The sequence below is a fragment of the Fusarium vanettenii genome (assembly GCF_000151355.1).
Source record: "Fusarium vanettenii 77-13-4 chromosome 2 genomic scaffold NECHAsca_18_chr2_1_0, whole genome shotgun sequence".
In the NCBI taxonomy this organism is placed as follows: domain Eukaryota; kingdom Fungi; phylum Ascomycota; class Sordariomycetes; order Hypocreales; family Nectriaceae; genus Fusarium; species Fusarium vanettenii.
Genome location: NW_003315867.1, coordinates 513,089 through 540,958, shown reverse-complemented (window position 1 = coordinate 540,958; position 27,870 = coordinate 513,089). Strand labels below are relative to the sequence as shown.

At 50.9% G+C, this 27,870-nt stretch overlaps 8 protein-coding genes across 8 annotated transcripts; 4 read left to right on the top strand and 4 right to left on the bottom strand.

The window, feature by feature from the left end:
* Positions 1 to 918: 918 nt before the first annotated feature.
* Positions 919 to 2,118, bottom strand: NECHADRAFT_25871 (uncharacterized protein; the record flags this gene model as incomplete). Its single annotated transcript, XM_003045741.1, has 2 exons — positions 919 to 1,190; positions 1,434 to 2,118. Coding segments are annotated over 2 exons (957 nt in total), but the record flags the coding sequence as incomplete, so codon positions are not given.
* Positions 2,119 to 4,316: 2,198 nt separating this feature from the next.
* Positions 4,317 to 5,956, top strand: NECHADRAFT_75995 (uncharacterized protein; the record flags this gene model as incomplete). The annotated part of the gene is made up of 6 exons (XM_003046311.1): positions 4,317 to 4,488; positions 4,596 to 5,028; positions 5,083 to 5,200; positions 5,265 to 5,314; positions 5,377 to 5,832; positions 5,938 to 5,956. 6 exons carry the CDS (start codon positions 4,317 to 4,319, stop codon positions 5,954 to 5,956), a joined length of 1,248 nt encoding a protein of 415 aa, XP_003046357.1.
* Positions 5,957 to 6,112: 156 nt separating this feature from the next.
* Positions 6,113 to 7,024, bottom strand: NECHADRAFT_90697 (uncharacterized protein; the record flags this gene model as incomplete). Its single annotated transcript, XM_003045740.1, has 2 exons — positions 6,113 to 6,518; positions 6,570 to 7,024. 2 exons carry the CDS (start codon positions 7,022 to 7,024, stop codon positions 6,113 to 6,115), a joined length of 861 nt encoding a protein of 286 aa, XP_003045786.1.
* Positions 7,025 to 10,173: 3,149 nt separating this feature from the next.
* On the bottom strand, positions 10,174 to 10,443 carry NECHADRAFT_8936 (uncharacterized protein; the record flags this gene model as incomplete). Its single annotated transcript, XM_003045739.1, has 1 exon — positions 10,174 to 10,443. A coding segment is annotated over one exon (270 nt), but the record flags the coding sequence as incomplete, so codon positions are not given.
* A 6,397-nt stretch (positions 10,444 to 16,840) lies between these two features.
* Positions 16,841 to 18,632, top strand: NECHADRAFT_33652 (uncharacterized protein; the record flags this gene model as incomplete). Its single annotated transcript, XM_003046310.1, has 7 exons — positions 16,841 to 16,935; positions 16,989 to 17,193; positions 17,246 to 17,315; positions 17,366 to 17,783; positions 17,830 to 18,370; positions 18,429 to 18,474; positions 18,529 to 18,632. The coding sequence occupies 7 exons, from the start codon at positions 16,841 to 16,843 to the stop codon at positions 18,630 to 18,632; spliced, it is 1,479 nt and encodes a 492-aa protein (XP_003046356.1).
* A 622-nt stretch (positions 18,633 to 19,254) lies between these two features.
* Positions 19,255 to 21,421, top strand: NECHADRAFT_32200 (uncharacterized protein; the record flags this gene model as incomplete). The annotated part of the gene is made up of 2 exons (XM_003046309.1): positions 19,255 to 19,353; positions 19,415 to 21,421. 2 exons carry the CDS (start codon positions 19,255 to 19,257, stop codon positions 21,419 to 21,421), a joined length of 2,106 nt encoding a protein of 701 aa, XP_003046355.1.
* Positions 21,422 to 23,484: 2,063 nt separating this feature from the next.
* Positions 23,485 to 24,535, top strand: NECHADRAFT_75990 (uncharacterized protein; the record flags this gene model as incomplete). The annotated part of the gene is made up of 3 exons (XM_003046308.1): positions 23,485 to 23,629; positions 23,683 to 23,977; positions 24,031 to 24,535. The coding sequence occupies 3 exons, from the start codon at positions 23,485 to 23,487 to the stop codon at positions 24,533 to 24,535; spliced, it is 945 nt and encodes a 314-aa protein (XP_003046354.1).
* Positions 24,536 to 24,717: 182 nt separating this feature from the next.
* Positions 24,718 to 26,196, bottom strand: NECHADRAFT_32563 (uncharacterized protein; the record flags this gene model as incomplete). Its single annotated transcript, XM_003045738.1, has 1 exon — positions 24,718 to 26,196. One exon carries the CDS (start codon positions 26,194 to 26,196, stop codon positions 24,718 to 24,720), a length of 1,479 nt encoding a protein of 492 aa, XP_003045784.1.
* Between the last annotated feature and the right edge of the window lie 1,674 nt (positions 26,197 to 27,870).

Sequence of the window (27,870 nt, the reverse complement as noted above, 5' to 3'; positions counted from 1 at the left end):
TTAGATAGCCGACGTGATTTCTGGATAGTATCGCGTCGAGATTGAATGCCGTGCTGTCGGCGACGTAATGTCATTCGATTAACCTCATATGTATCTGCGGCGCGTCGGAGGCTTAGTTTTGGGTTATTTTGAAGGGCCCGAAGGGCAAGAAGCATTCTAGCCTCACAATTAGACTGTGACATGCTGGGTGGTTGAGAATTAATTGATCAAATGGAGAGGATGTAGGTTGAGGGATTTTTGGCACACTTGCTTGACTGGCTCACTTGCTTATCAAGTACGTTAAGTCTATATGAAACTACTACGTTCACACTGTTGGTTCGTCTGGTGCAGGGCCGGTAATAGGGCCACCCAGGTCCACGGCAAAACGGGCAGACATATTAGAGTATTATCCCCTAAATTTAGTGAAGAAAACGCAATAAAAATAGACAAAAGTACTCTAACTTCTTAGATTATTTTATGACATTTTTATGAGGAGTTAGGTAAGCCTATCTATGAAACTACCACGTCGACACCAAGAGCGCAGCGTAGATGACCAATGTTTTGCCCCAAGCCGTCAGTCAGAATGAGTGAATTGATACCTCTATGTAAAGACCTCAAGGGTTACATGGATTGACGTTGTTAGCCACCAGCCGCACAGCAAAAACAACAGTTCCACAGGTAACCATGTCAACACCAACAGCATTCCCCCCTGGCCTGCTTCCTAAAGCCACAGCAGCGAGTGACCCGTTCTTAGATGTCTCACTCTCTACCCTGGGTGTCCTGCTCTTGGCGGGGGGAGGTGTGGGCAGAGGAGGAGGAGGAGGATAATGGGTCCTTGCCACACGTAGAGGGGGCTGGTGATGATGACGCTGCACACTCACAAAGGGGGCCTTTGTCGGCAGGCTTTTTGCCGTCAGGGTTATTGCCATTTAGACATCCCCAGCATTCCCTCATACCAGCCAACTCATACATAAGAATGACGCGACAAATCACCACCGCCGCGATATACCTGCCAACAATGGACAGAGCATCTTTGATACCGACAAAAAGTATGCTGGCAAAAACAAGAGTTCCGAAGACCACGTGTAGGATAGTGAAGGTAGACAGTGCCCACGCCAGGAACAAAAACGTTTTGGTTTCCGTGAACGCCCGAATGCGGACGCTGTAGCCTTCAGCAGCGCAAGGAACGAATTCCGTTGTGGTAATGATAGCTACCAGCCTTGGTCCGGTGCCCTCAATCCAAGTGATGAGAGAATCGACGACATCGTGGAAGGAGTCCTTCAACTTGGCGATTGTCGTTTTATTTTTATTTGAGTCGGCGCCTCTTATTTTGTCTTTGTCCGAGTTGGGGTCCACCGATCTTTCTTCGTCCGAGCTTGGGACTGTCGTTTTGCCTTTGCCCGAGGTGGTGACTGTCATTTTTTCTTCGTCCAAGTTGGAGGCTGTCGTATTACCTTTGGCCTTCTTCTCTTTGACCCTCCAGCCCCGAAGCCTTAGACGGAAGACAACGCCGCTGAAAACGTGGATGCAGAATCCGAGCACCAACCACAGATTCGGCATGAAATCCATATCTGATGAGAAGGAACTGATAGTCTTGCGGCTGACTTCCAGGGTATTTATCACAACATTGTAACAGGCTGCAGTAACGAGAGCGTATTCCAGAAACGAGACCAGCAACATGGAACGATGTGGGCGCCACTGGGTAAGTCTTTGCTCGTCTTTGCTGAGGATTTCGGCCGGACTTTTATACTCGAATGCTCTGCTGAAGTATGCCGAGGGGGACGCCAAAGCCATCCCGGCGGCCAACAGTGGTCTCCTTCCGACATTCGATAGCATGGCTATCTCGTCGTGAGATGGTCCGAGAAGGGCGATGATAGTAGGCATGACACCGAGTAGGATCTGGGCGCCTGTCATGCTACCCTTGAGGAACTCGGACGTGTTTTCGAGGAGACAGTCGATGACTGGTTGCGTCAGGGCAGTGTATATTCCACCGCCAGCCCTCCAGTCGATCTCGGAATGGTTCTTATAGCCGGTTATGTATTTATCGTATTCGGCGGTGCAGTTCATCTTCATGATGTTCTCGAAGATGCCTCCATACTGCGGATACCAGTGTTTAAACTGCTTGACGGACGTTGCGGCGACGGTGAAGCCAACGTTGGTGGCCCATACGAGGAGGAAGAGGATGACGTGGGGTCTGAGGCTCGTGAACGGCATTGCGACGGCTACTGGTTGATGAAGTATTGAAGGAAAGGATATTTCGAAGTTGAAAATGTAATGTGCTCTTTGATATAGTTGAAGCACGGCCCTCAATGGGATAACTGAGCCAGAAGACAGACCAAAGTCTGTAAAAGAAGCGAGCTTGATGGATGGAAGTTGGAGATGTTGGAGTGCCTTCTTAAGGTACTGGCAACGTGCCTACTTCAAGGCAGTTGAGGAAATCAGGCTGGCGTCTATTTTCGGGCTGCAGATGGCTGAGGTTTCCACTCTGAATGTTTGAGCCAGTTCTTCGTACATTAAACGCGACACTTGCACTTTGCATCCGTGTGTCGGAAATGGTGTTCCGACGCCATCTAATTTGATGTGGTTCGGCTCGTAGCTACGTCTCAACAACAGCAAGTTCGACTTGCATCTTGGCCGGGCACCACAGCATTTCAGCTCCTGCTTGGCAGCGAATGTTGATTCGTCTCCACGAAGATGGAGGCTGACAAGAAGCAAGGGTCTAGCTCCGGCAAGAGGAAAGAGAGACTGTGGCTTGCTGCGGCATGATGGTCTCAAGTTTGGTCCCCAGGTCCGACCTGGATCAAAAGCAGATGCCGAGACTGACAGGTGACGCCGGGTAATATTATATGGCTAAGCTGGATGTCGTACGTCTCGGGTTAATCTACTGATGATGTATGACAGTTCAGATGATTCCACGGCCCCGGTATGTGGGATCTAGAGGCTCTTGGGCACGGGTCGTTTCCTAGAGCCTGATTATCAACGTATTTCCCCCTACCTTCATATTTGAACCCCTCCCCCACCATCCCTGCTTGATTTGATTATTTGATGCGTTAATTCTTGTCACTGCCTCAGAGTGGCTTTCAGCTTTCTTCTCGGAGACTCGGAGATGTTCCGGTCCAGTTTGACTGGTTCCCCAAAGTCTCGCCTTGTTGGTCCAATGTCAACTCCCCTCCCCGACGTATCAGACTGGTGCACATTTAACATCGGCTGCAGCCCCCCCCCCTGTAGCTGCAGGTCACACAGCCCACAAGGCTCTCAGTGTCCAATGCCTGCCGCGATGATAATGTGCTCGGAATCTGTACGAAAATTCTGCAGCCCTTGATTAAACCCATGTCTAGTGTCTTGTAAATTTTCGCCAAAGGAATCGCTCTAGCTTTTCATCGGTCGTAGAACTTACCAAAAAACAGTTGTATGTGTTGCACGACATATCCGCGCCCAATACAAAAGGGGTTCTGTAGCCATCATATTCAAGGCGTGGGAGATGCTCATGTCAAAGGCTTGGCTAAGACACGGCACAAAAAAGAGGAAAAAAAAATGAGGCCTGACGGTTTGAGAGCAAGCCATCAGCCACAATAGCAAAAAACACGGTTATTAACACATACACAACGCCGAAAAACACCGTAATCTAGAACAACCTTCTTTGGCGTCTGCCAAAAGGTTAAATAGAGAAAACTTACTCTTACACTCGGTCCAAGATGCCACCTTTCTCATCCCCAGAGGAAGATAAAAACCCTGCTTCTTTCCCCGACTTCCTGACGTCGACCCTTGTCTCCTGCATGAAGGATGTTTAAGGCTTCAACTCATCCTGGTTGCCCCGCACCATGTCAGCTTTGACGGCACCCTAAACGAGGTGATAAAGGTGTGCTGAATGTGAGACAAGGTGGCATAAAAAGAAAGGCGAGGTAATGTACGGAGTACGTAACTGGCAATTAGATCATTCACTGACAGATACGAGGCTCCCGAAACTTGACGAAATGGAATCTCACTGCTAAGCGCTGTGGCGTGGGGTTTGATGAGGGATCTTGGCTTGGCTGCAGGAGGCAGATTTGCAGGGGCTCAAGGGAAAATTGACTGCCCCGACTCGAGAGCCTGGTTGCAGTGCAGTTTTATCAGGCTCTCAGTTCCCTTGGTCCTTACCACCTTGTTTCATTTTCTGTCATCTTCTCTCAGCACAGCCTCCAACTATTCCTGAATAGGGCACCTGACGACTTCTCCCTCTCTTTTTTCTCACCTCTCAACCCTACTCTCGAGTAGACGGCTTCTGCACCCCACTGCGACTTGCACCTGTGTCTTCGGATAGTCAAGGTCTGGACAGTCGCATTGTTAGACGGGCACTCATGTCCCGCCAACGGGGTGCTCTCGGGCCGTTCCAGGGGCTGATGGTCTGGCTCCTGGTCGCCCAGATCCAGATTTTCATGGTCCTTTCCAAGCCTACTTTGGCCCAGCACGCAACCTCGTCTATCCTAGACGATGCCAACCGAACTGTACCAGATTATATCACACGCTATGGTATGAAACCACCTCTTATCATTCATCGCATGCTTCAAAGTCGGCGCCTTGGCATCAGAGACCCAGGCCACGTCCAAACAGAAACTGATTGATACCCTCCGCGATAGCGCCCCTCGTCTGGCTACATTCAGAAGACCCATTCCGACCATCAGACATCCTTGAGCATGTCCGCCGCACGGCACCTACTGTTAACGAAAAGCCCGTATCTGGCTTGCCGGCTCTCGACCTAGACAATTTAGACTTACTCAACAATGTTGATGTGGAATCCAAACAAGTCGTCGCGCTTACTTCCAACGACGACATCACAGCCCTACCGGCATGGCTCTACGGAGAGACACCAGATGAGATGGGGAGGATCTCCAACGCGACAGCCTGTGCCGTCATTATTGTTGAACAGGGTCCCCGTGATGTCGATGTGTTCTACTTCTACTTCTATTCATACGATCGAGGAGCAAATATCTCGCAAGTCCTAGAGCCGCTGAACAGCTTCGCAATGGGCATGGCCGATGGAATGCACTATGGGTGCCATGTCGGCGACTGGTGAGCTTCGGTTTACCCCTTTGACCAACATTTTGGACTAACATGTCTCTCAAGGGAACACAACATGGTTCGTTTTCGCGATGGAAAACCCACTGGCATTTATTACAGTCAGCACTCGAGCGGTGCTGCCTATGAATGGAATGATACGCGCCTTTCGTTGGAGGACGAGCGGGTGAGTCTTTATCATAGCCTGCAAACATGAGCTGCTATCATGTTTCTAACATAAGTGCCTACAGCCTCTCGTCTACAGCGCATACGGCTCTCACGCAAATTTCGCATCTTCGGGGTGAGTTGATACTCTCTATCCGCCTCTGGCATACAAGGGCTAACTGACTCTACCTATTACAGCGACCACGTTCATGACAGTGTCTTGCTAGACTTCTGCGATGCTGGCCAGCTCTGGGACCCCGTTTCATCGGCATACTTCTATCACATGGACCCTACCAGTTTCAAGCTGACCCGCCTGTTTACCCCCGAATCCACCTCGCCTCACGATTCGAACCTCACCTCCTTTTTCTACTTCAATGGCATCTGGGGTGATACCCAATATGCCGGTGACGACCCTCGCCAGAGGACAGTTCCCGTCTTTGGCCTCAAGCGCTACGTCTCAGGTCCGCAAGGTCCAATCTTCAAGGGACTCGTACGGAAAGGACTATTTCCTGACAACCCCGAGGCCAAGAAGTTTATACAGGTGGCTGTTGGGTTCTTGATGTCATGGTACCCGTGCTGTCTACGTGGATGGAGATTCGTGGCATCTTTGACGGTGATGGTTGCGTGCATCACGTTAATGGTCGTGGGGATAAGGTATGGTGTAAGGCGGTATAGGATGCGGAAGGGATACAAGATAATAGATGCTGAGATACCGCTAGAAGATCTGGACTCGAGAGAGGATATGGTATCAAATTATAGCGATGATGGTCGAAAATGATGTTCTTCGGTCGGTAGATAAAGGCGTAGGGCAGGTGTTTTTATTGTTTTGCAAGACTTATTTCTTATAGTATTAGGTTCATAACTCCTCCTCTATCATATGAAGTTGCTTGAAGCACGGTAAACATCCAGTCCAGGCTCATATATCTGCACTCCCTCACCAGGGTGCCAGCAGTCCAGCCCCAGCAAGCATGCTCACTACCACTGTCACCACCGGTATCATACCTTTCACAGGTAGAAGAGCCGTAGCCGCATTCTTCTCGCTTTCACCAGTCGCTTTTGCCTTCTCTAGGTCTGAACTTTGGTACACCAGCGCCACAGCTGGTACTTTTGTGGCAACCGCCATATCCTCCTCTTCAGCTGTCTCGGCCCAATAATCCGTCCCGGGCTGTTGCGTCATCTTTATCTTTGAGAGGTATGGTGACTCGGCGCCGTCAAAGGTTGCCGTAACCTCCGTGTAGTATGGGCTGGACCAGGTGTGAATACAGCCTATAGTATAACTGAATTCGGTAAAGGGACCCATGACAGAATGACAATTCAGAAAGTTGTCACCTGTGTAACCGCTTCAAAGCATGGTCAGCGTCGCGGTACGGCACCAGGCCTAGTTCGCTCACCTAGGGCAACAATAGACCAGGGTCTCAGAGTCTTCTAGAACCGAGGACCAAATCGGGGTGAGAGCGAGTATCTGTGGCACCGTGATGCTCCACTCGGGTTGTACGGTAAGCATTCCCTCTGTTGGAGTTCCTTTGCTCTTGGCATATTCGCCAGCAGTGGTCCATCCCTTGGGACAGACAAGGCCTGGAGAGTAGTATGGAAAGAAAGTTTCTTGCCAAGTGTAGGCGTGCTCTTTGGCCAGCTTATCATATGCGGCACCGGAGGGAATGCATTTTCCATAATCACCAGGGACGCATGACGGGTAACCCCAAGCCCCAGGAATCCAGGGCGCATCTGCCAGTACGAACTCAATATTATCCGTGGCCGTAGCGCATTCTGCCGGGGCAGTGTAGGTTGTGGTCAAGGGACCGAGGTTGGTGATGGTGTAGCCCAAGTATTCGGTTGTGGTGGGCATGTCGAATGATTGAAGATGGACAAGTTGAATAACCGAGGAATGGTGGTGTCTTGAGCTTAAAAATAAGGAGACCAAGCGGCACAGCAGTTGTGTTGACAGGGTGTTGAATGCTACAAAAGTCCCCTGCCCTCCATAATCACCTGTCGCCAAGATACAGACAACCAACACAGCCGTCCAATTTATCCACAACTACCTGATTGGCTCCGTGGTTTTTCAACATGTCTTCAACCACCTGAAATCAGAGTTTGGGTCTTTTGTACCGACTTCAAGCCTGATGGTAAGCCTTCTTGTAGAAGAAAAGACCTCATTGTCTGCCAAGAGAGGAGAAACGCCCTGCGTCCCCCTTCTACCTCGTCATCTACATCCAGGCTCTGACTTTTGTTCACCTCTCTATCCAGTCGTGTTTTCAATTTTTCAATCTCGACCTATTGACTTCCAAATTATCTTATAAGAAACGTCTGTCTTCTACAACCCCCTCCGTGAACGTCCAGCACCGGCTCGCTTCGCAGGTGGATCACACCTATCCTCTCCCAAAAGTCACCTACCTTGGCAAGAGCAAGGAGAATCCATGGGCCGTGGTAAATGCCAGCATCATGACCAATCACAACGGCTCTCAGACGCTCCTCAGCCAATCGGCGTAGAAAGCTGGCGTCCCGTTCCGGGTCTTTGCATAGCGTAACGGAGCCTCTGAGGACATCATCGCCATTGTACAGGATGACGTACGATGTTTCGACCTTTTTGTAGCGAATGCTAACATCTGCAGCAACGCCTGTGATCTCCAGGATGTAATTTTGAGGCAGGGCTGCTTTCTCTTTCGGCCCCATGGCCTCAAACTCGGCCCATGATACGGTCCTAGATTGGTCATCTCGTGGCACCATGGAGACCTCGATGGGGAAGTCGAGATTGAAAGAGACTAATAACACGACGGGGCTGGATGCCTTTCCCTTCCACCCTGTCCAAGACCAGCTCGGAAATCCCTCTCGTCGAGTCCCACTTGATACCTTCCAGCAAAGACTTTTGAGAAACCGCTCGAGGAGCGTTGGTCTGTAGGTCGTATAGGGGCTTCCTGGGACAATAGGAACACCGCATAAGTGATAAACGGGGTTCTTTCCTTCCGCGGCAACTTCCATGATGCCAAGCATGGCATTGAGGATGTCATGGTCGTGTGTGAGGTACCGCTCGGTGTACTCTAAGATGTGAGTCCAGATAGAGAAGCTGGGACCGTGATACTTGTGATCGCCCCGCCGAGAAAAGAGGGTCAAGTCGTTGTGTATGGGATACCGTGTGGCAGCAATTCGATGGACGCGCTCTGGTTTCTCGACACTCTCTCGGGCCACCATGCCCCGACACTCATACGAGACCTCATGCTCAGTGAAGATTAGACGGCGACGGGATAGCACTCCCTCTTGAAATGTCCACCCACGCGTCCACCAGATGGAGTCCTTTACGACTTTGGACGGTTCAGGGGGCACGGCCACCAAGGTGTGGCCTTGAATCCTGGCGCAGGGCTGTTGACGAGGACGACTGACCCCTGGTAGGCCAAAGGCTGAATCCTCCCCTGCGGCAGCCACAATAGTGACCTGTGCGTTTGCATAGACGGCATTCATCTCCAAAAGCTGCTTTCTGCGGATCTCCTCGTCCTCGTTGGTAATGCAGTGCCGGTCGACCCAGAGATACCTGTATCCTAGCGCTTGGGTGACCTGAATAGCGTCCTCGACGACACGCTCGGCCTTTTCGGCGCGAACGTGGTCCACAGTGGCTGGTTCCCGAGTCGAAGAGCCCCAGACGTAACTAAGCGCGACGAACTGATCAATGGCTGAATAGCCATCGACAATGTCTCTCGTCATGCAGTCAATAAGTCGAAACGAGGTTGTTGGCCGGCGGGTACTAGGGTTACACCGTCTACCATGATATGCCGCGCAGCAGTCAATCCAGCCACGAGCTCGCTCAAAGTCAACTTGATCTGCTTGTAGTTGATGAACTGTGAGCGATCGAAGGCGGTAACGGTCGTTGGACCCAACACGGCTGATGAAGCCGTGAGGCAAAATATCCTCGTTCGCCCTCCAGGATGCCATTACATTGCGAGATGGGTGTTTCTTGCTGAATGAATTGAAGCGAGAAGTCCCGTACTCTATGCCCACAATCATGGTGTCAACCCAGTTGGACATGAAATAATTCATGACTGACGGCAAGCCCCTCGATAGCCACCAGGCAGTGCTTGAATAGGCGCATAGCTCACAGTCCTCGGTGCCCCCCCGAGGACGAACCGCAGCTAGCAACCTGCACATGGCACATGGCCGAGATTCCCAGCTCTGGTCGATATCGCCTAGATTTACTATTGCACGGAACCCGCCGGGCGGGCAGCGTGAGAAGAGCTGGTCGAGATCAAGGGTCTTGCATCGGAGGCAGAGTCCCTCCACGTCCTTGCCCTCATCGCCGCTGGGGACATGATCCTGAGCGCCAAGTTTGATCTGGGTTTCGATTGGCGACCAGGTGATGCTGTCATAGTTCCCGTCACTCGTACCGCTCCAATCGCTTTCGTTGCTGTCGGTGTCTGCTCGAGTGTCGTCAAACCAATTCGGACTCAGCCAACGACTCCTCTCCCTCTGCCAACGATCCTTCTCCAACGAATCTGTCAAGAAATCATCTTCAGAAAAGGCAGGCTGCAACCTTATGTCGCTTTCCCTTGGCGACTCGGCATCCTTCTCACATACTGGACCGTCAGGCTCTGCATGGGATATGCCTATGCCACCCTGCTTCTCGTGTTCATCATTGAACAATGAAACAGGATACTCATGCAGCCACTCTTCTCTGGCGCCAACCGCCCGCAGTTGGCCCACGACAACCTCATGACCCCTCTTCAGGGCCAATGCAAGCGGCGTGCGGCCCTTTCGATCCTCGTGATTGATATCAATCCTCTTGCCCCCCTCTACCAATAGCGCATCTACCAGGTCGCTGGCTCTGTTGCCTTGAACCGCCCAAGATAGCGGTGTCCATCCCTTCTCGTCCTCGGCGTCTGGGTCCACGCCCTCGGTATTGAGGAGCCGCTTGACAATGGCCGACGCGTCCGTGAGCGTTGATTGCGCTGCCCAAGATAGAGGCGTGCGCCCTGTTTTGTCCCTCGCATCAGCAATGACACCCTTCAGCGACATCAGCTTGTCAACAATCTGCAATTGCCCTCGCTGAGCGGCAAGGGACAGAGGGGTCCGTCCTTCCAGGTCTCGACAGTTGGCATTAGCGACGCCTTCATCTAGTAGCAAAGAAACAAGAGCTTCCGATCCCAGTTGGGAAGCGCAGTGCAGCGGCGTTCTCCCTCCCATGTCTTGGACCTCAAGGTCCGGATTACCCTTAGCCAACAACAACGAAGCAACTTCCTCTCCCTTCCATGCCTCTGCAGCATGGTGTAATGGAGTCTGCCCGTGGTCACACCTGGCATTGATATCTACGCCTTCCGCGCCCAGCAACAGCTCAAGCACCTGCACCTTGTTTCCCGCCGCCGCCCGGCACAAGGCCGTGTGGCCATCAGCATTTCGTTCTTGGACATCCACTCTACCATGTGATATGAGAGCCCGCACAAGCTCTACCATCCCGTGCCCGGCTGCCTGAGACAAAAGTGTCTCGCCCTTGTCAAGTCGAACCAGGTTTGGATCAGCCCCTTTATCGAGCAGGAGTATCGCCTTGTCTTGTTCGTCCGTGATCACGGCCTGAGACAGTGCCGTTTCGCCCCCGTTGTCCATAGCATCTAGATCAACTCCCTCGTGATTCAAGAGCATTTTGAAAGAGGGGAAATCATCATGATGGTCCTGGGTGGCATGCATGAGCGGCGTTTGACCTGAATCATCACGCGAGTTGATATCAACGCGGCCCGAATTCAGGAGGCACCAAATCACACCGGAGTTGTCTTGGACGCATTCGGTATCAGGATCAAAGCCATCCTCCCGTGTCGTGATAGCGGCCAGTGCTAAAGGGGTGCAGCCTACGGCGTCTCTCGAATCTGCGTCGACACCATCCGTGGCAAGAAGAAGCTCCACCACAGGTAGGCAGCGGTTCTTAGCCGCTACCCCGAGCAACGTGAGCCCACCTTTGTTCCTGGCTTCAGTATCCACGCCCTTTTCCAGCAGCAATCGCAGAATCTCAATTCGGCCTTGAGATGCCGCCAATAACGCGGGCGTGTTTCCAGCTGTGTTCACGAGGTCTGGCATCACATCGGGCTGGGAGAGTAAGAGCCTTGCGATGCCATCGGCCGCTCTATGGGACCTATAAGTGGCGATGTGCAACGGCGTATCTCCCTTGTCACACTGGGTGTTGGCATTGATGTCGATGCTCAGCAATAGCCGAACCATTTCCTCATGACCTTTCCATACAGCTAAATGTAATAACATTTCACCATCCTCGCCCGTCCTGGCTGCCGCTGCGATATCAGGGTTCGCTAGGAACCTTTCCACGACGTTGAAGTGACAACCGGACACAGCTAGCCCTAGTGCAGTACAAGGCGTATATAAGCTCATGCCTGATGGCCCGAACTTGGCTCGCGGCTGGATGTTCGGCTGGGATAGAAGCAGGGAGATAATCTCATCGTGGCCATGTATGACCGCCAGAGACAATGGCGTATGCACCAGCTTATCCTCAGTCGAGACTACATTCGAATCCACGCCGCACCTGATGAGAAGTGCCACCGTGGTGGTGTGTCCTCCCTTGACCGCGTGCGATAGCGGGGTTTCCTGGCGAAAGTCCTTGAAGTTTTGATTAGAGCCGTGGTCCAGGAGCATCTCGACGATGGCGGTATGGCCACTTATAGCAGCCAGGGATATGGGTGTCCGACCTCGATTGTCCCTGACGTCGACATCTGTGGCCGTGAATTTGAGAATGACCTTGACGGTTTCTTCATGTCCCTTCTTCGCTGCCCAGGCTAGTGGCGTGAAGCCCCATTCATCCACGGTATTGACCATTGCGCCTGCGTCTTTACCCAGTGCGCAGACGAGGTTGGTGATCCCAAAGTATGCTGTGATGTGAAGCCCATTCATACCACGAGGAAAATCCCCAAATTTGTCCTCATCATCTTCTGGCCACTGCTCTGCCATCCACATTAAACAACAGGCCGCTTCAATAAGCGCAATAGAACCCAGAAACTCGAATTCAATGCTGGCCAAATCTGGGAACTTTCCAAGAGCTACTCGGGCGTGGAATTCCCAGTGCAGCGCGGCATAGTAGTACAACGGAACGATACGCAGTCGCAGCTCCAGGTCACTTTTTTGGGAACAGGAGCCGTCAGAGAAGTAGTGAAGAGACAGATACGCCATGCAAGAGGTTGCCATCAGCTTGTCCTTTTCCGGAAGCCACCGCTCGCTGGTTCGCTGGAGGTATTCATGAGCCGTGCGATGGACCAATCGAACCGCGATGCGGTCCAGTCGAGCTACGGCGGCCTCGTCACTGTCACCATCCTTGTCTAGATTCATTGTCTCGTCGTGTTCATCTCGTTCCTCGCTGCCAATAACAACCATCATCCCCGAACATGCGGCCATGATAGCTTGGAGGGACGGCATGGCGTTCGAGTCCACCTTGGTATCTCCAACCTTTACTGTAAGCGCATGGCATAGCTCAGCAGCAGTCCACGGAGACCTTGCACATGCCATGTACGACAGTGCTTTTCTGGCAAGAGTGGCCTTGTCAGGGGCCTGGTTTTCGATCCGACGCATTAACGCTTCGTACAGAGCGTCGTAATGGTCCGAGACCCAATCCCTTGCCACATCTTCAAGCGCTGTTCGAGGATCTTCGCTTGGCGACATAGTGGCTAGGAACTTGAGTTGTAGAGCCGGTGCGAGGAAGCTGGAAGACAGTTGAGGTTAGCTAAATGACCAAAAGTTGAAAAGGGCAGGGTAACACACCTCCCTGGAACGGCTTTGATGATGGTACCCTCAACCTCCTCCTTGAGGGCAGGGCCTCGTTTGACAAAAGCTGGCAGCTCGTCCATACCCAGTTCCAGATACGATCGCACATCCTCTGGATCAGCCTGGATCTCTAACGAAGGTGCGTTGGCAAACATGTGATTGAAATCGGAATCGGAGTTGGACGTGGCAAAAAGATGTACTCTTTTGTCAGTTTGGAGTCTTTTTATCTGTTTGAGCAGTTGAGTTCTGACTTCAGATGCACATTCATCCAGCGCGTCTATGACGAGGAATACACGATCATATCTCGCAATGACTTCCTTGAATGCCTCCGCGATCTCGACTAGGGACGGCGGATTGGCGAATCTGTTTTGTGTGGGGTCTGAAAGCCGGGTTGGGGGTGAGCTACGAGGGGAGTTCAGAAGGAGCTGTTCCAAAAGAGCGAGGAGAAGATTTGTGGTAGACTGTTGCCCCTGGCAATCGTAGAAGCAGTACAAATATGCGATGCCTACATTCGAATTGGCGCCCCGCTGGAAACGATGGCCAAGGTCCTGGACTACTGCGGATGTGAGGATCGTCTTTCCTGCACCTTCTGAGCCTGGACAGAAGAGCGTGCGGAGGTCTTGTGTCTGCACGTCGAGCTCCGCATCTGAGTGTGCATGTATCCATTTCTGGTATGCGTCAGAATCGAGAAACCACTGAAGCGTCCCAGGATGGCGTCTGTGAGTGAACTCGGCTTGTTGCTGGTCGTAGGCGACGGGGATCAGCCACTCCAAGAGATCCTCAGGCTTTGGAGGCCCCAGGGAAGAGGAGCATGAAGAGAAGGATGACTCAACCTCATCCATGCCGAGGATATTGGCGGGATAAGATTGCTTGGTAGAAACCAGAGGCCAAAATTACTCAAAACAAAACTTGACTGCCTTGTTTGTGGTGCAAGAAATGTTGGGTCAACCTCGGGGTACTAGTCTTGAGGCTGATTGCTGAAGTGCAGTGCTCTGACAGGCTCTTGGCGGTTCTTACGCTTCGATGTCTTAGGTTTCGAGTCTTCTAAACAGAGCAAATAGTGAATTCAAGAGTTTATGGCGCTCGTTGGGCCAATGGTTGTGTGACGCAGGCGCATCTAGAGTTGATGGAAGGACATGTATTTCACGAAAGATAAAGCTGACAGGGGATGGTGAAATCCCGCACCCTCGCCCTCCACGCGCCAATAGCACGCGACCACGTCGGACGCATAAGCTGACTTCCTTTCTCAGCCTCAGCAAGGCTTCCATTACTTGTACCAGATTGCTTGGCAAGCCTGGGAATTTGTCAAATCACCGGCATAGCCAAAGACCCATATCCCTATCCATGTCTTCATGTATGCTAAACTTTATTTAGAACGTATTGCGTGATTGGCAAATAAACTGGTAGGAAGGTAATTCTATAAACGTCGACGTTGTCATAGACATGGCCAATGAATTACATGGACTTAGTAGAATCGGCGCTTATATCTTCACGAGTAACGATACAAGACTCGCTTTACAGAGCCAGATCTAGTAACGTTTTGAGGCCGGTTGACGGCGGGTGGCGATGCCGTAGTCCAAAATAGGAAGTTTAACACGGCGGCGAGGTCCACGGCTTGTGTACGTCCGGGGACTGCAAGATCACACTCATCCCCGTTATTAGAGCACTATCTAAGACTCTATAAGCATAATATAGGAATAGGTTAATTCTTTAACTTAACTTTAGTGAGTATACTAATCATAATTGGTTTGGCAGGTCCCTGCGCGCGCAAGCAAGGAGATAATGGGTGCCAAGTCCAGGACCCCGGATCACTTTGCCCAAATTGGTAGAGCTCCTGAGAACAACTCGTCAGGGTTCAAAGTTATAATTAAAGATGCCCTGCCATCTTTTGCCCGTCTTTTCTCTAAAACGTTGCATTCAAGCCTTCGAGGATCATCTGTTCCCCACCAACACCCAAACACTCCAACACCAAACATCAGGACGACCTTGGTTGGGTAGATGACACAACAGATCGAAGGGCAAATGATTTTTCCAAGTCTTTTTTGGAAGGGGGGCGCCTCCTAGTGCCCTAAAGAAAGGCCCAGCATGCTTTACTCACACCCAAGCAACCAAGGCTCGATCCAACCCCACAGTTCAGGGCCTACATAACAGCATTTAACTTCGAGTCCCCCAACAACAAAATGCATACAAGAAATATACTACAAGTACATGTCATGAAGTGTCTATCTTGGCCTAGGTGCACTCTCTCGTATACGGACAGTTGTGCAGCGTGGAGGAAAAGATGATATAGCCAGGACATGAGGAACAACAAATAACAACACCGACCAACGCCAAGATGCGGCAACAGTTGAACATCAGAACACTCTCGACGACAGGATATATCTTTTCTTTGACCAAGGTCACCCTGTGTCACTGATCGAGAACCGGCTTCTCATTGGCTAGGAACGTGTCGCCTCGTGTGCTCAAGGACATGGCCAACTGCAAACCACATCTCTACTGGGGACTTTTTCGCGTGCCATACTGCTCCATGCGCCGCAAATAATGTTTCCGTAGAGTGGATAACGACCGTCTTTTATCAGCGTTTCAACAGATGACTTCGAACCAACCGGTCAACATCCGAGGTCGAGACGCCGAGATCGGGCCACTCGAACAAGCTCAGCATGCGAAAATCATGGAGATCACATTACTTTCTACACATTATCTTTTGTTTGCGGAAAAATTTGGCATACTATCGCTTTCGACCAAGATAAGATGCCGCGAGAACCTATCTGGGCTGTCATCTGAGCTCGGTCTCACGGATGGACACTCAAACTTTACGAGTTGGTGTTACGACAGCACATCTTCGTCACCAATATTGACTTGGATACGGATCACAGAGATAACGAAAACACGCTTCTTGTGCCCCGAGGATACCACTATGCGAGCTATCGGCCAGCAATCAAGCATCTTGAGACTTCTCAACGCCAACTCGGTTCTTCGGCACACTCGAATCCCCTCAAGATACAGTCAGTCGATATCTCAGAAGGCATATTTTCGCATTCGAAGATAACACGTCTCCCCTTTAATAACTTATCTACAAAGGATAAGAGTTGATGGGAAAAGCTTTACCGCTTCCGAATGATGGCTCTCGCAGATCTGGCTGTAATTTCCAGATTGGATATTTATCACAGATTGACGAGAAAAACAAGCCTCTAGCTCTCTACTCAGCCCGTTCTAACGAAATGCCGTCCTAGTCAGAAGCCAATCGCACGAATCATACACCCCTCGCCTTAGATCAGCTGGTAGCGACGGCGTCAGGAGCGACAGTGGGAGTCTAACTCGAAGCAGTAATTTTAGACTGAAATTCCTCCTTCTACCGAAATGGCGGGTCCAGGCGCGGGGGTGTTTAACTTTTCTCCATCTGCTGAGATGAGTCTCTGACTTACACAGGTCCAGTCTGGAACACGATCGCCACTCATTGCGGGCGTTAGAGATGTTGAAATCCGGGGTAATGCGATGTTATTACGTGAAGGATTCAAACGGGGAGGCTTGGTTTTGATCGTATCGCGGCTTGTGTTTGGCGGGCCAAGGTGAGCTAGTCATGGTACAGCATCTTACCCCAGGTTTTGCGAGCCCCCATGCAGCATCAGATACCACCCCTTCGCGTCATGCTCGACTCACGGGCATTGCATCTTAGTCGGCTGTTTGATCCTGTTTGCTAGGGGAACTCTGGTAAGGTGTAGCCTCCGAGGCATGTCACTCCGTGAGGGGATCTGAGATTGTCGGCCAGCAGCATATGTAAATCCAGCACCTCGCCTGGCCCGTCGAACTCTATTTCCACCTACCTCTCGACATATAACAACTTCAATGCTCTCTCTTCTAAAGCACCTCTACGGCCAAAGGTACACCAACAATACGCTTCAAGCCCCACTACCGTGAAGCGTCCACCATGTCCGGTCCTTCACATAGCCACTCGGCCGAGGGCCACCTCAGACCCCGGCTGTCCAAATTGACCATGGTAGCCATGACTTTTTCTATTCTAAAGTAGGTTAATATACAGAAAATGTGGTTTAAGGGTGCTAATCTAGATCGTGTAGTACCTGGATCTGCCTCGGCGGTTCAATAGGTCTCGTGATGCCTTCAGGTGGCTCGGTGGCATTCTTGTACGGATTCATCTTCTGCGTCATCTGCAACTTTGCCATGGCGTCTAGCCTAGGAGAACTTGCAGCTCTATGGCCCACGGCGGGCGGACAGTACCATTTTGTATACATGCTGTGTCCAGAGAAGTGGCGGAAGCTCTTGGTAAGACGGCTTGGGTCCGGACGTGGGGCAGCATGCTGATGACGACCAACAGAGCTTCTGGGCCGGCTGGATTAACATTGCTGGCTGGCTCACTTTGGTAACAACAGAAGGCTACTTTGCAGGTAATTTGGGTCTTTCTGGTGTTTGGATGAACCAACTAACTTGGGCACAGCGCAATTTATCTCAGCAGCCAGCGTCGTGGCCTCGGACGGACGATACGTTGCCGAAGCTTGGAAAACCTACCTCATCTTCATGGCCATCCTGACATTTTCGACCGTCTCGATGATTACATGCAACAAGATCCTCGGCGCATGGAACAACATGGCTCTCTACTGGTCTATCCTGAGCGTCGTCATTCTCAGCATCGTTATGCTCACGACTTCGGACAAGACCAACGCCGAATTTGTGTTTACGACCTTTGAGAACGAAACAGGATGGACGGATGGAGTGGCGTGGATTTTGGGTCTTCTCCAATCTGCCCTCTCTTTGATCGGGTTCGATGCCGTTCTCCACATGACGGAAGAAATGCCGGACCCATCTCACGACGCTCCCTTGGCGATGGTGTATGCAGTCGGTGTTGGAGGTACCACGTAAGTCAAGCAAACCTGCTTCAAGTCGCAAACTAATTCTTCGCAGAGGAACCGTCTTTATCCTCGTCATCCTCTTCTGCCTCACCGACCTCCAAGCAATCGTAACGACCTCGACCGGAATGCCCATCATCGAACTTATCCTCCAAGCGACCGGAAGTCGAGCAGGAACGTGCTTCATCAGTCTTATGCTCGCGATATGCTTCATCCATGGAACGAATGGATCGGTTACGAGCGCGAGTCGATTGCTATACGCGATGGCCCGAGACAAAGGCATCGTCTTCCATGAATACTTCAGCCACATCAGCCCAACACTGGAAGTTCCCGTTCGGACTATCATGGTCTCTTTCGTCTTCAATGCCGTCTTTGGGCTGCTATATTTGGGGCCGACGGTGGCCTTCAACGCCTTTGTTGCCTCATGCACCATCTTTTTGAACGCGTCCTACGCATTTCCGCTTCTAGTCATCATCATTCGGGGAAGAAAGACCGTGACCAAATTTCAAACATCTGAGACACCCTGGAGACTTGGCGAACGTCGTGGGCTTATTCTGAACTGGATCTCGGTCTTGTATGTGGGAGTGACCTCGGTTGTAAGTGGATACAGGCATCATGACCTTTCTCCCATTGTTACTTACATTGAGCTTCCAGTTCTTCTGTTTCCCGCCTGCGCTTCCAGTTACCGCTAGCTCGATGAGTATGGATTCTACCTTCATAACAATGCTGCATGTACTAATTCGCGGAAACGCAGATTACGTTTCGGTCGTGATTGGAATCTTTGTCGTGCTGCTTACCCTGTACTGGCTGATATACGGGAAAACATTTGAAGGACCGGTAAGCATACCCTTTCTCTAATCGTTGGAGGAAAACACTAAAATTTTGTGTTACAATAGAAGCTCGACGTTATCATGGGAGAGAGGCCGGATGTCTTCAAGGCTTCGGATGATGTTGGTGGGGAGGAAAAGAAGATCGAGAGTCCGACGGGATAAGGCGACACATTTTGCTTGCAATCGAGCATAGGTACTTGAGTTGATAAACTAGAATATGGGTAATTTATTTAAACCATCAGTTACTCTTGGCAATGGCTATAATATCCAATTCCAGCATCTCCGCTGCGACACGTCAAGAGCATGATCCACGTGAACGTCGAGAAGCGGAGAATCAACAGCGTTGAATGACAATACGCCGGCATCTCATTGGCGCCATTCTCCCGGAATCGGTATCAGTTTATCGGGACGTCATGCTGATTTGTCAATCTCGACCGGAGTCCCAAGTCCGTCCTTTATCCGGGTTTTGTAACCGGGGTTTCCGCGCCACTCAGCCGGTATCGTTCTCGTCTACCTTGCTATTCTTGCGGGGAAAGGGATCCTCGCTTTTGTTCCCTCCTCCTTCTGGAGACTCCGCCATTCTCTCTTCTCGGACCTGGACTCGTACGTTTGCTCTCTTTATCTTGCTCATTCGTGCTCGCCGTCGCGACATGACTACTCCTGCTCCGGATATGACCCCTGCTGCCAAGCGGACCGGGAGCCTCCCCTTGCGGTCCCGGTCGGGCTGTCTGACCTGTAGGACCAAGCACGTAAGATAACGCACCCTGCAGACAAAGCTCCAGTGGAGTTTATCGCTGACGTACGGACCAGCTCAAATGCGACGAGACAAAACCCAACTGCCAGCTTTGTCTCTCTCGTGGTATTAAATGCGGTGGGTACAACCGTGGCCTCAAATGGTCTACCAAGCACGAGAAGCACGCCGAGCTGGCGGACCTCGACGTCCAGCTGTCGCCAAAGCAACAGGTTGGCGTTGCTGCTCCCAAGAGACGTCGCGGCCGTCCGAGACGGAAGCCACTGCCTGGAGAGACGTCATCTGTGGCTTCAGGTTCTGCTGTCGCGTCAAATCCTGGCGACACGAACTGGGGATTATTTTCCGAATTTGCTTTTGAGAAGACGATCCCGCCTGTTGAGGAGAACGACAATGCTCAGCCGCCTGATCTACCAGCAAATGCCATCTGCGACGACTACTCTCCCCCATTTGACCTTGACATCCCTATCGGTGCTATCGACAACCTGCAATGGACTCAGGATACCTTGGACTTGACGACCAATGTAGATGGCTATTCTGATGGTGGCAGCGACCTATCTCTATTCCCCGTACAACAAACCTACAGCCCGGTCTTCATACCGCCTGCAGTATCCGACGTCTCAACATCGCTGGTCGAGTTTTGGTTCAGAGATGTATGTTCTCTCTGGTCGCAGTATGATTCTCCAACAAACTCCAACCGGACATTGGCTACCGCGCTCTGGTCATCTTCCGAAGCTGTCTCTACTAGCCTCCAGAGCATGTCATCAGCCTACCTCTCTTCAAAACTACCCCACATGAAGAAGACATCGATATTGATGATGAGCACGGCAACCAAAGCCATCGAGAACGAACTCCAGGTTGTCAAGTCATCTCCTCGTCTTGATGTCGTGCCGTTAGGTTTGATCTATGGACTTTTCTGCATAGGGACCAGTATCTGCTGGCTCAACGCGACACAACTCGGGATACCCTTTTTGAAGGAGGCCAAGGCTCTCTTGTATCGAATAAACCGACAAAAGCGAAGTCTCACAGAAGATGAGCGACGGTTATTACGCATTTTCAACAAGAGCTGGACATACTGCGAACTGCTCTTGTCGGTCGTTTCTGACACTAACCCTTACAACATGTACGAGCTCGACGAGATCGATGATGTTGGAGCCGATGAGTATCCCACTGCCGAGCCGGCTCCCCCGATTGTGGACGATGTACCTCATCCCTGGACAGGCGTCTCGAATACTGTCTCCCGGCTGTTTACGAAAACGATGAGGCTTTGCCGCAACTATCGCTATCACCTTACACATCCTGGTCTAATGGCTATGCGTGATCACACGACAGCGTTGAAGCTCATCGAAGAGGCAAAATCACTAGAGGAGAAACTTCTGGGTCTGGACTTTGAATCTGCGCCGACAAACAGCGAGACTGGAGATCAAAAGACGCCCTGTCGACATCTTATCGATGTTGCTGAGGCATATCGACTAGCGGGTTTGATACACATCTATCAGACATTCCCGGACTTGGTTCTACTAAGGCTACCGAGTCATGTCTCAGTCCTCGACAATGCTTTGATTCCTTGGGAAGAGTGCATCACCCCACTGAGCCTTCGCCTAGTCAAATTGATACAGCAGCTTCCTCCAGACTCTGGCAGCAAAATGACGCAGCCTCTCCTCTGCATCACAGCAGCCACGGGACTCAGATTCGATTCTTCGGACTCGGATTCTGAGACCACAGGATCTCCCCCACAACAACCCGCCCCGACCCCATCACCCTTCAACCTGGGTGGCGTTGAAGACTGTAGCATGTCGGAGTACATTGGCCGTCTAATTCAGTCAGATGAGGAGATTGAGCAGGTGACCACGATCACCGAATCACGCCTGAAGATTGTTGATGCCCGGTGTTTTCTACTCAACAGACTAGATATTCTCGAGACTGTGCTTCCGCCTAGGCCAATTATTGTGGCCAAGAGTCTTGTTCAGGCTATCTGGGACGAGTATGACAAAGAACTACCGGGATTTGCGTCGACACATTGGATTGATGTCATGGAGAAGAAGAACTTGCGGTCGTTGTTCGGATAGGTCGGTGTCGTGTAGAGCAAGTCCTAGACTGAGAATATCAAATGAAAACTCCAATTATCACAAGACGAGTTATACTTGGCAGAGAGGCTTTAATGTGCCGCTCGTGCGTGGAAACAGGAGAAAACTAAATATTGATACTAAGAATGGCGATCGAGGGCAACTAACGAGATTATCAGATGAGAGTGGTGACGGTGGGGCTGTCGGAACTGCTTCAACGCAGTTTCAAGCCTTCTGCTGATCCTCTTCTCATGTCCATCGCATTCAATAGTTGCCTCGAATATTGGTGGGCCTCAAGTATAGCTCAGAGCGATATGACAGACTACAGTAGTGAAGTCGTTGGTAGAGACACCCCACACGGCCATCATCGTCGACCGAGCAATGATGAAGAGCTCCTTTCAGTGTTTCGCTGCCGGATCCCGGCTCTATCTCAAAGACGCGAATCTCACGGTTTTCTCTAATTGGCTTGGATAGTACTTTGTCGCTTAGTTCTCTGTTAGGACGTGTGGTCACGGGAGGTCGCTGTCGGCTCCGTGAGCCCTGTGGCATGATGGCGTCCCATTCGTCCGGCGGATATCCCATTGTCTCATGGTGAGCTTTTCGGCTCTGAAAAAAGAATGAACAATCGTACTTGTTGTGTTTAATGGGTCCTGTTTCGATATCAAAAGTTTGATTCTTTCCTCGTCTGGGTTGGACATTATCAAACTGGAGGCTTAAGTGGCTATTGGGAAGTCTCCCAATGTGAGAGCCGATGGTTGGGCATCCACTCAAGCCTGAGCTGAATAAACCAAAAATGCCTCAGGGTTGGTTGGTGTGACAGAGCCTGCAGCCTCTTGGTGAAGTGGTGGGCCATGAGTCCGTGGCTTCCAGGCTGTGTGCTTGGGCAGGCCTGTCGGGGCGAAGAGGAGGCAAAACCAAAAGGGACAACTTTTAACTCACCTCTTGGTAGCTTTGATAAGTTATACATGTTGCCTTTATGAATGGCAGGCCTGCTAGCTTTGAGCTACGCTGTACTCGAAAACCCGAGACTCGACTCGCGCGACTGAACGCAACAGCCTCATGAAGCAAGCACTATCTCAGCTGATTGGTCAGACTCTTGCATATCTGTAAGTTGCCTGATTTTTAGGCACAGCATTGAGGTCAGACTGCCTGACAATGCGGTTTCAAGCCACTAATGGAGATGCTCCGCCACCACCCCAATTCCACCACATTCACCTCAAGTCCACCCCCGAGTGTCCCCCATATTCTATATTTAACGAGCTTCCCCTAGCCCTGACCACCCACCTCTTCAAAATCACTCGCATCACCGAGCCTCAAGCAGCATATACGGCCTAACTGGCCTGGACTCCAGAGGCTCCACAGGAACCCTTGTCCAAGACTTGGTGTAGAAAGAGCTAGGATACTATTTTCGTGTGGTGGCGGCCGATCGATTATACCGACGAGACTATTCTGCAAGGAATATATATACCCAACTGGGTGTAGAAAGAGCATAGGAGACTATTTTTGCGTGGTGGTGTCACCAGAGCCGATCTACTATATCTATCTGAGGAAGCTCCACAGCGATCTCCGAAGGCTCTATGGATGGTCGTGCCAATTGGACCCCTCCCGCAATCCTGCTTTGTCCCTCATGGCAAACCTGTCTTGACGCGGAGGGGTCTCTTGATGATGAGGCGTCTATCACCGAGGAATCTCCATCGAGTTCTCATCGCCAAGATTCTATGGAAGATGTACTATTAAACGCCATCTTTGGACAGCTTCTTGTGTTTGGGGGCGTGTGTCAAGAGTCTCCCTGGCACGAAAACCCGCTTCAAAAACAGGTAACGTTATTTCACATTCACAGTAAGTTCCTTCCGGTCAGATCTATGAGACAGGCGTCCTTGACACAATAATACATTCTCAACAGATGCCGAAGACGGAATGTTTGTTTGGCTCATGATAATTGAGGCTCTCTTGGAGAGATTATACCAACGCTTGCGGTTCCTATCCTGTCGGCTGGCTGTCTACACGATAGCGTGTTTCTGTCCTACTCTGAGTTTCCGGGACGCATAAGGCCCCCATGTACAACAATGCCGTGGACAATCTGGCCAGCTTTGGTCGTCCTTTGGGGAGTTTGCTGGATGTTTTATCCTTCTCCCGACAAGACCTTTGATGGGACGAGTCTAGACAGCCAGCCACCTCTTGAATACCAGCTCCGACCTGAAGAGCTCGACGGTAAGTGCCTCAACTGTGCTTGGTTTGAATTCTGGCTCATTACAACTTATTAGACGGGTTGCTCTGGTTAGATCTATCCGGAGTCCATCCCATTTCTCAGTCTTTTGGGGATCTCTCATTTTCTGCTGAATGGTGGAATCATGATGCAGAGCCTTGTCCACCAACTTCAACACGCCAGCCTGGTCCGACAACTACTTTCGACCCAGATCGAAGCACCACGAATCCTTCCAACGCAGGTTCGGCGTCGCAGCATGAGTTAGTGTCTGGCCCTCAAAGACAGTCTGAAAGCCAATGGGGCGGACCGGAGATGGACGATGTTACCAACCACATTGTAGCGATGGCATCTGAGTGCGTGTATTTGACCCTGGCGATGAGACGCAGTAACTGACTGAGACAATCAGGCCCACTGCTACCAACCGACTAAAATGCCCAGATTGCGACAAAATCCTTTCAAGGCATGATTCTCTCAGGCGCCATCAGCAGACACAACATAATCGGGAGGTAGAGGAGCATCTTTGTCCTTACAAACCGTGCAAACGGTCAAGACAAGGATCGGGCTTCTCTCGACCTGATGGACTCCGGCGACATCTGAAAGCATGCAAGTTACGGCGCAAAAGAGCTCTCACGGTGGCTTCGGAGGCTGCGAATAGCCAGACAGACAGCGGAAACGGAACAAGGGAAGACAGTCAAGCGCGCAGTTCGAGTCATGACACTCGCGGCACGGAAAACTGCAATGATGCAAACACCCAGCAGTCTTCTTCCGACAGCTTGATAGTTGGGTTACGAAGGCGTCTTGCAGAAGCAGAAGAAGCCCGTGACAAAGCAAAACGCGAGTATGAGGAAGCACAGAAAAGGGTGGCAAGCTACGAGATGACAATCGAAATGTTGGAAAAGGAACACACATGAGACTGCACCTACGCAACATGGGCCGCCGGCGGCCAGATCGTTAGGGTAACCACAAGAGACTTGAGTATCACGACACATTGATTCGAGTTTTTCTGACTTGCTGTGAACGGGTACAGCACTTCTTGCCCCGAGTTGACATTGGGGGGAAGGATGATAAACAATAGATTCAGATATATATACATCTATGCACTTGTTTCGTATTTGCTCCTCTTCCTTAGTTTCTCACCAAACACCCAGAAGCACCAAGGAATAGGTGCCATTAGAATTGTACAGGAAGCCAAAATAGTGGTTGCCCAACCAGCACCTAGTGCCTGAAACATGCGCAGCGCAAACAGCGGGAACGCGAAACCCAGGGTGTACCTGCTGAGCATCATTGCACCATTTGCCGACGCACCGTAGAGAGGTCCGTAAGAGTCCAACATGAACAGATTCACGCCCGCGTAAATCAACAGAGAGCCCACCATTGACATGCCCTGGAAGAAGATAGGGACGAACCAGTGAATGCGATATTGAGCTGTCCAGCCGGCGATGAGAAGACTTGTTGGGAGGAGAAGACTGCCCACCATGGCAGGTACCAGACGGTTTTTAGGATCTAAGGGCTCAGTATCGTCGTGGCTTCTCTGCCATCGTGTGAGACGTTTCTGGTAGAATGAAAAGTCGATCAGGACAAAGGGGCCACAGGCCATGAAAGTCCCAAGCGTAACGCCAAGATACGAGAGAGATTCGCTAGTTTCGTCAAAGTCGTAGTAATGTCGGAAAATCCAGGGAACTGATGTGACAAACGTATACAGCAACCCAAAGATGAAGCCGTTGTACGAACTGACGAGGGTGACGATGGGTTCAGTAAACAACATGTGTAGAGGCCTCAGAATGAGGACTGTGAAGAAATGCCGAATCGTCCTTGTGACGGAGGTCTGCTGAGAGGAAGTATCCCCGAGGCCCATTCTGATAGCCCGACGGCGAAGGACAACCTTTTTATAAGTCTCCTTGGTGAATAGGACCGGGATGTAGAGACCGACGGTGGCCATGATAGCCACCCACTGCGTCCATCGCCAGCCTTTGGATCGTACAATGAAGCCGCCAATCAGAGGAGCGATAGTCGAGCCGAGAGAAGGGATAGAGTAGTAAATGCCGAGGCTAGCCCCGCGATATCGAGGTTCCGAATAGTCCAGGATGGTAGCCGATACGTTGTTGATGTTTGGTGCGGCAAACACGCCAGCAAAGAAACGGCAGATAATTAAGCTGACCACATTCTTGGAGAATCCCGACCCGACCATAAAGAGGAGAAAGATTGGAGTCGTCGCCACAAACACCGTCTTTCTTCCATACGTCTCCGAAAGAGGGGCACCGACGATTGGTCCGCAAGCCATGCCAAGGTTGTACATTGACAACGGGAGGACGGCCACAAGCCGGCTCTGATGGAATTCTTCTTGGACGGCCTCTTGAGCAGGGGCGTAGATCGCACCGGCGAAGCAACTAGCAAAGGCAAGCGAAGTGATACTGGCGATGCTGAGGATGCGCACAATGGCTGGAAAGTTGCGAGGGTTGTCCGGGTCGTCAGGGCCAGTCCAATCGTAAGCGGCATTCATCCGCCTTATGATCTGCTGTGTGTCTGTCGGCGGAGGGGCGAGGTGTACGCCTCTTCTGGTCGTTTCGACCATTTCTGGCTGGGTAGCGGCCTCCATGGTGAAGCCTGAGCTATGCAACTGGACACCTCAGAAGATCAAGATAGAAAGTATGAAAAAAATTGATGACTATAACGGAGAACTGTTTTTGTAACATTCCTTATGTCGTTTGCGCCCTTGTGCTCGGTCAATGGCACAACTCGCCGATCCTCAAGTTGATCCTTTTCGCACTCGGCGAAATGGAGACCCTTCCCGGGAAGGCTTTTAATATGACGCCTACCTAAGAACAACCTGATTGGTCAAACTTCTATGCCTTGGCTATCGATGCAACTGTAGATCTCGGCTGTCAACCTGGTTCACGATATTTCACGCTTCGACTGCCAAGGTCGGTGACGAATTGGCCGAGGCCGACCAAAAATGGTCCGAGCCGCGAAATCTTCCGAACATATTCTCCATTTAATCCTATTTTCAGCTGAAGAACTCTGTTATTTCATACAGAGTTTCTTCCTTCTTCTCCATCCAAGGGAAATGGCCACATTGCTCAAGCACCACGAGCTCGGAATTCTCGATGCCTTGCTTGGTCGCCTCTCCCTGAGTGGGCGTGCAAATAGGATCTTCTCTGCTAAATATCATCAGTGTCCTTGCCTTGACTCGCCCTAAATGTTTCTCTTGGCACTTGGCTCGCCGATATTTTCTATGGAGTATCTGATAGTTCCATAAAGGAGCCTTTGTCAAAGTGGCCAACGGAGATGCTGATGCATAAGAAGGGTCGTAAAAGTAAACCGGAAAGAACTTTTGAATTGTCTCGGCGAATCCTAAGTCAGAGAGGTTATCCTAGGAACTTGTCTATGCCTCGAGGGCGGTATGGAAACGTGGATCCTGCCTCTTCTCGGCTAGCATAACCCCGATAGATTGGCTATCATCAAAGTCTTCTAACTGGTGATTTAAAAGAATGAGACTGTTAACCCTTTCTGGATACCGAATGGCATACCAAAGGGCAGCAGTCCCACCTCCAGAATGGCCTATTAGTCGTGGAATAGTGTCGAGCTTCAACTCTTGGCGCAGAGCCTCTATATTATTAACCAGATGCTAGCTCGGTATGACTTCAGAGTTGCGTCTGGTGGATTTCGCGTTGCCTCTAAATTCGAGGTAGATTAATGTGAAATTTGCTTTGAGGTCGGCAAGACTATCTTGGAGGTAGAAGGACCCAATGCCCCATGCCGGTGGTAGAATGATGACGGATGGTCCACTACCACGAACAAAGTAGTGAAGGTGAAAACCATCACTTGTGCAGAACAGACGTTCACCCGGCTCAGGGATGGAAGAAAACGTCATTGCAGAGGAGAATTAAGAGGATTCAGAATTTGATCGCAGAGGTAAGAAGAGAATACAAAGTAGGAATTGCTCAGGTCTTTAGGACAGGACATTCACAGTAATTCTATTTGGTTGGGGCACAACAAAAGTAGGTGATTCAAAGCCAAGTTCTGGTGATCCTCCGGGTTCCGAGTTCCTTGTCTCCGATTGGCTAGGGGAGCTTCATGGTCGCCTTCAATACTTTACACCCTTGTCCCTGGGGCGATCACTTTAGACTGGTGTTTGTTTTAGTTAGGCCGCATGGGACAACTTAGGGACAGATGCGCCAGAGGAGCACGCTCCATGTCCTCGGGAGGGTTATGATGTGTTGATCATCTGTTCTTTATTATAGTTGTA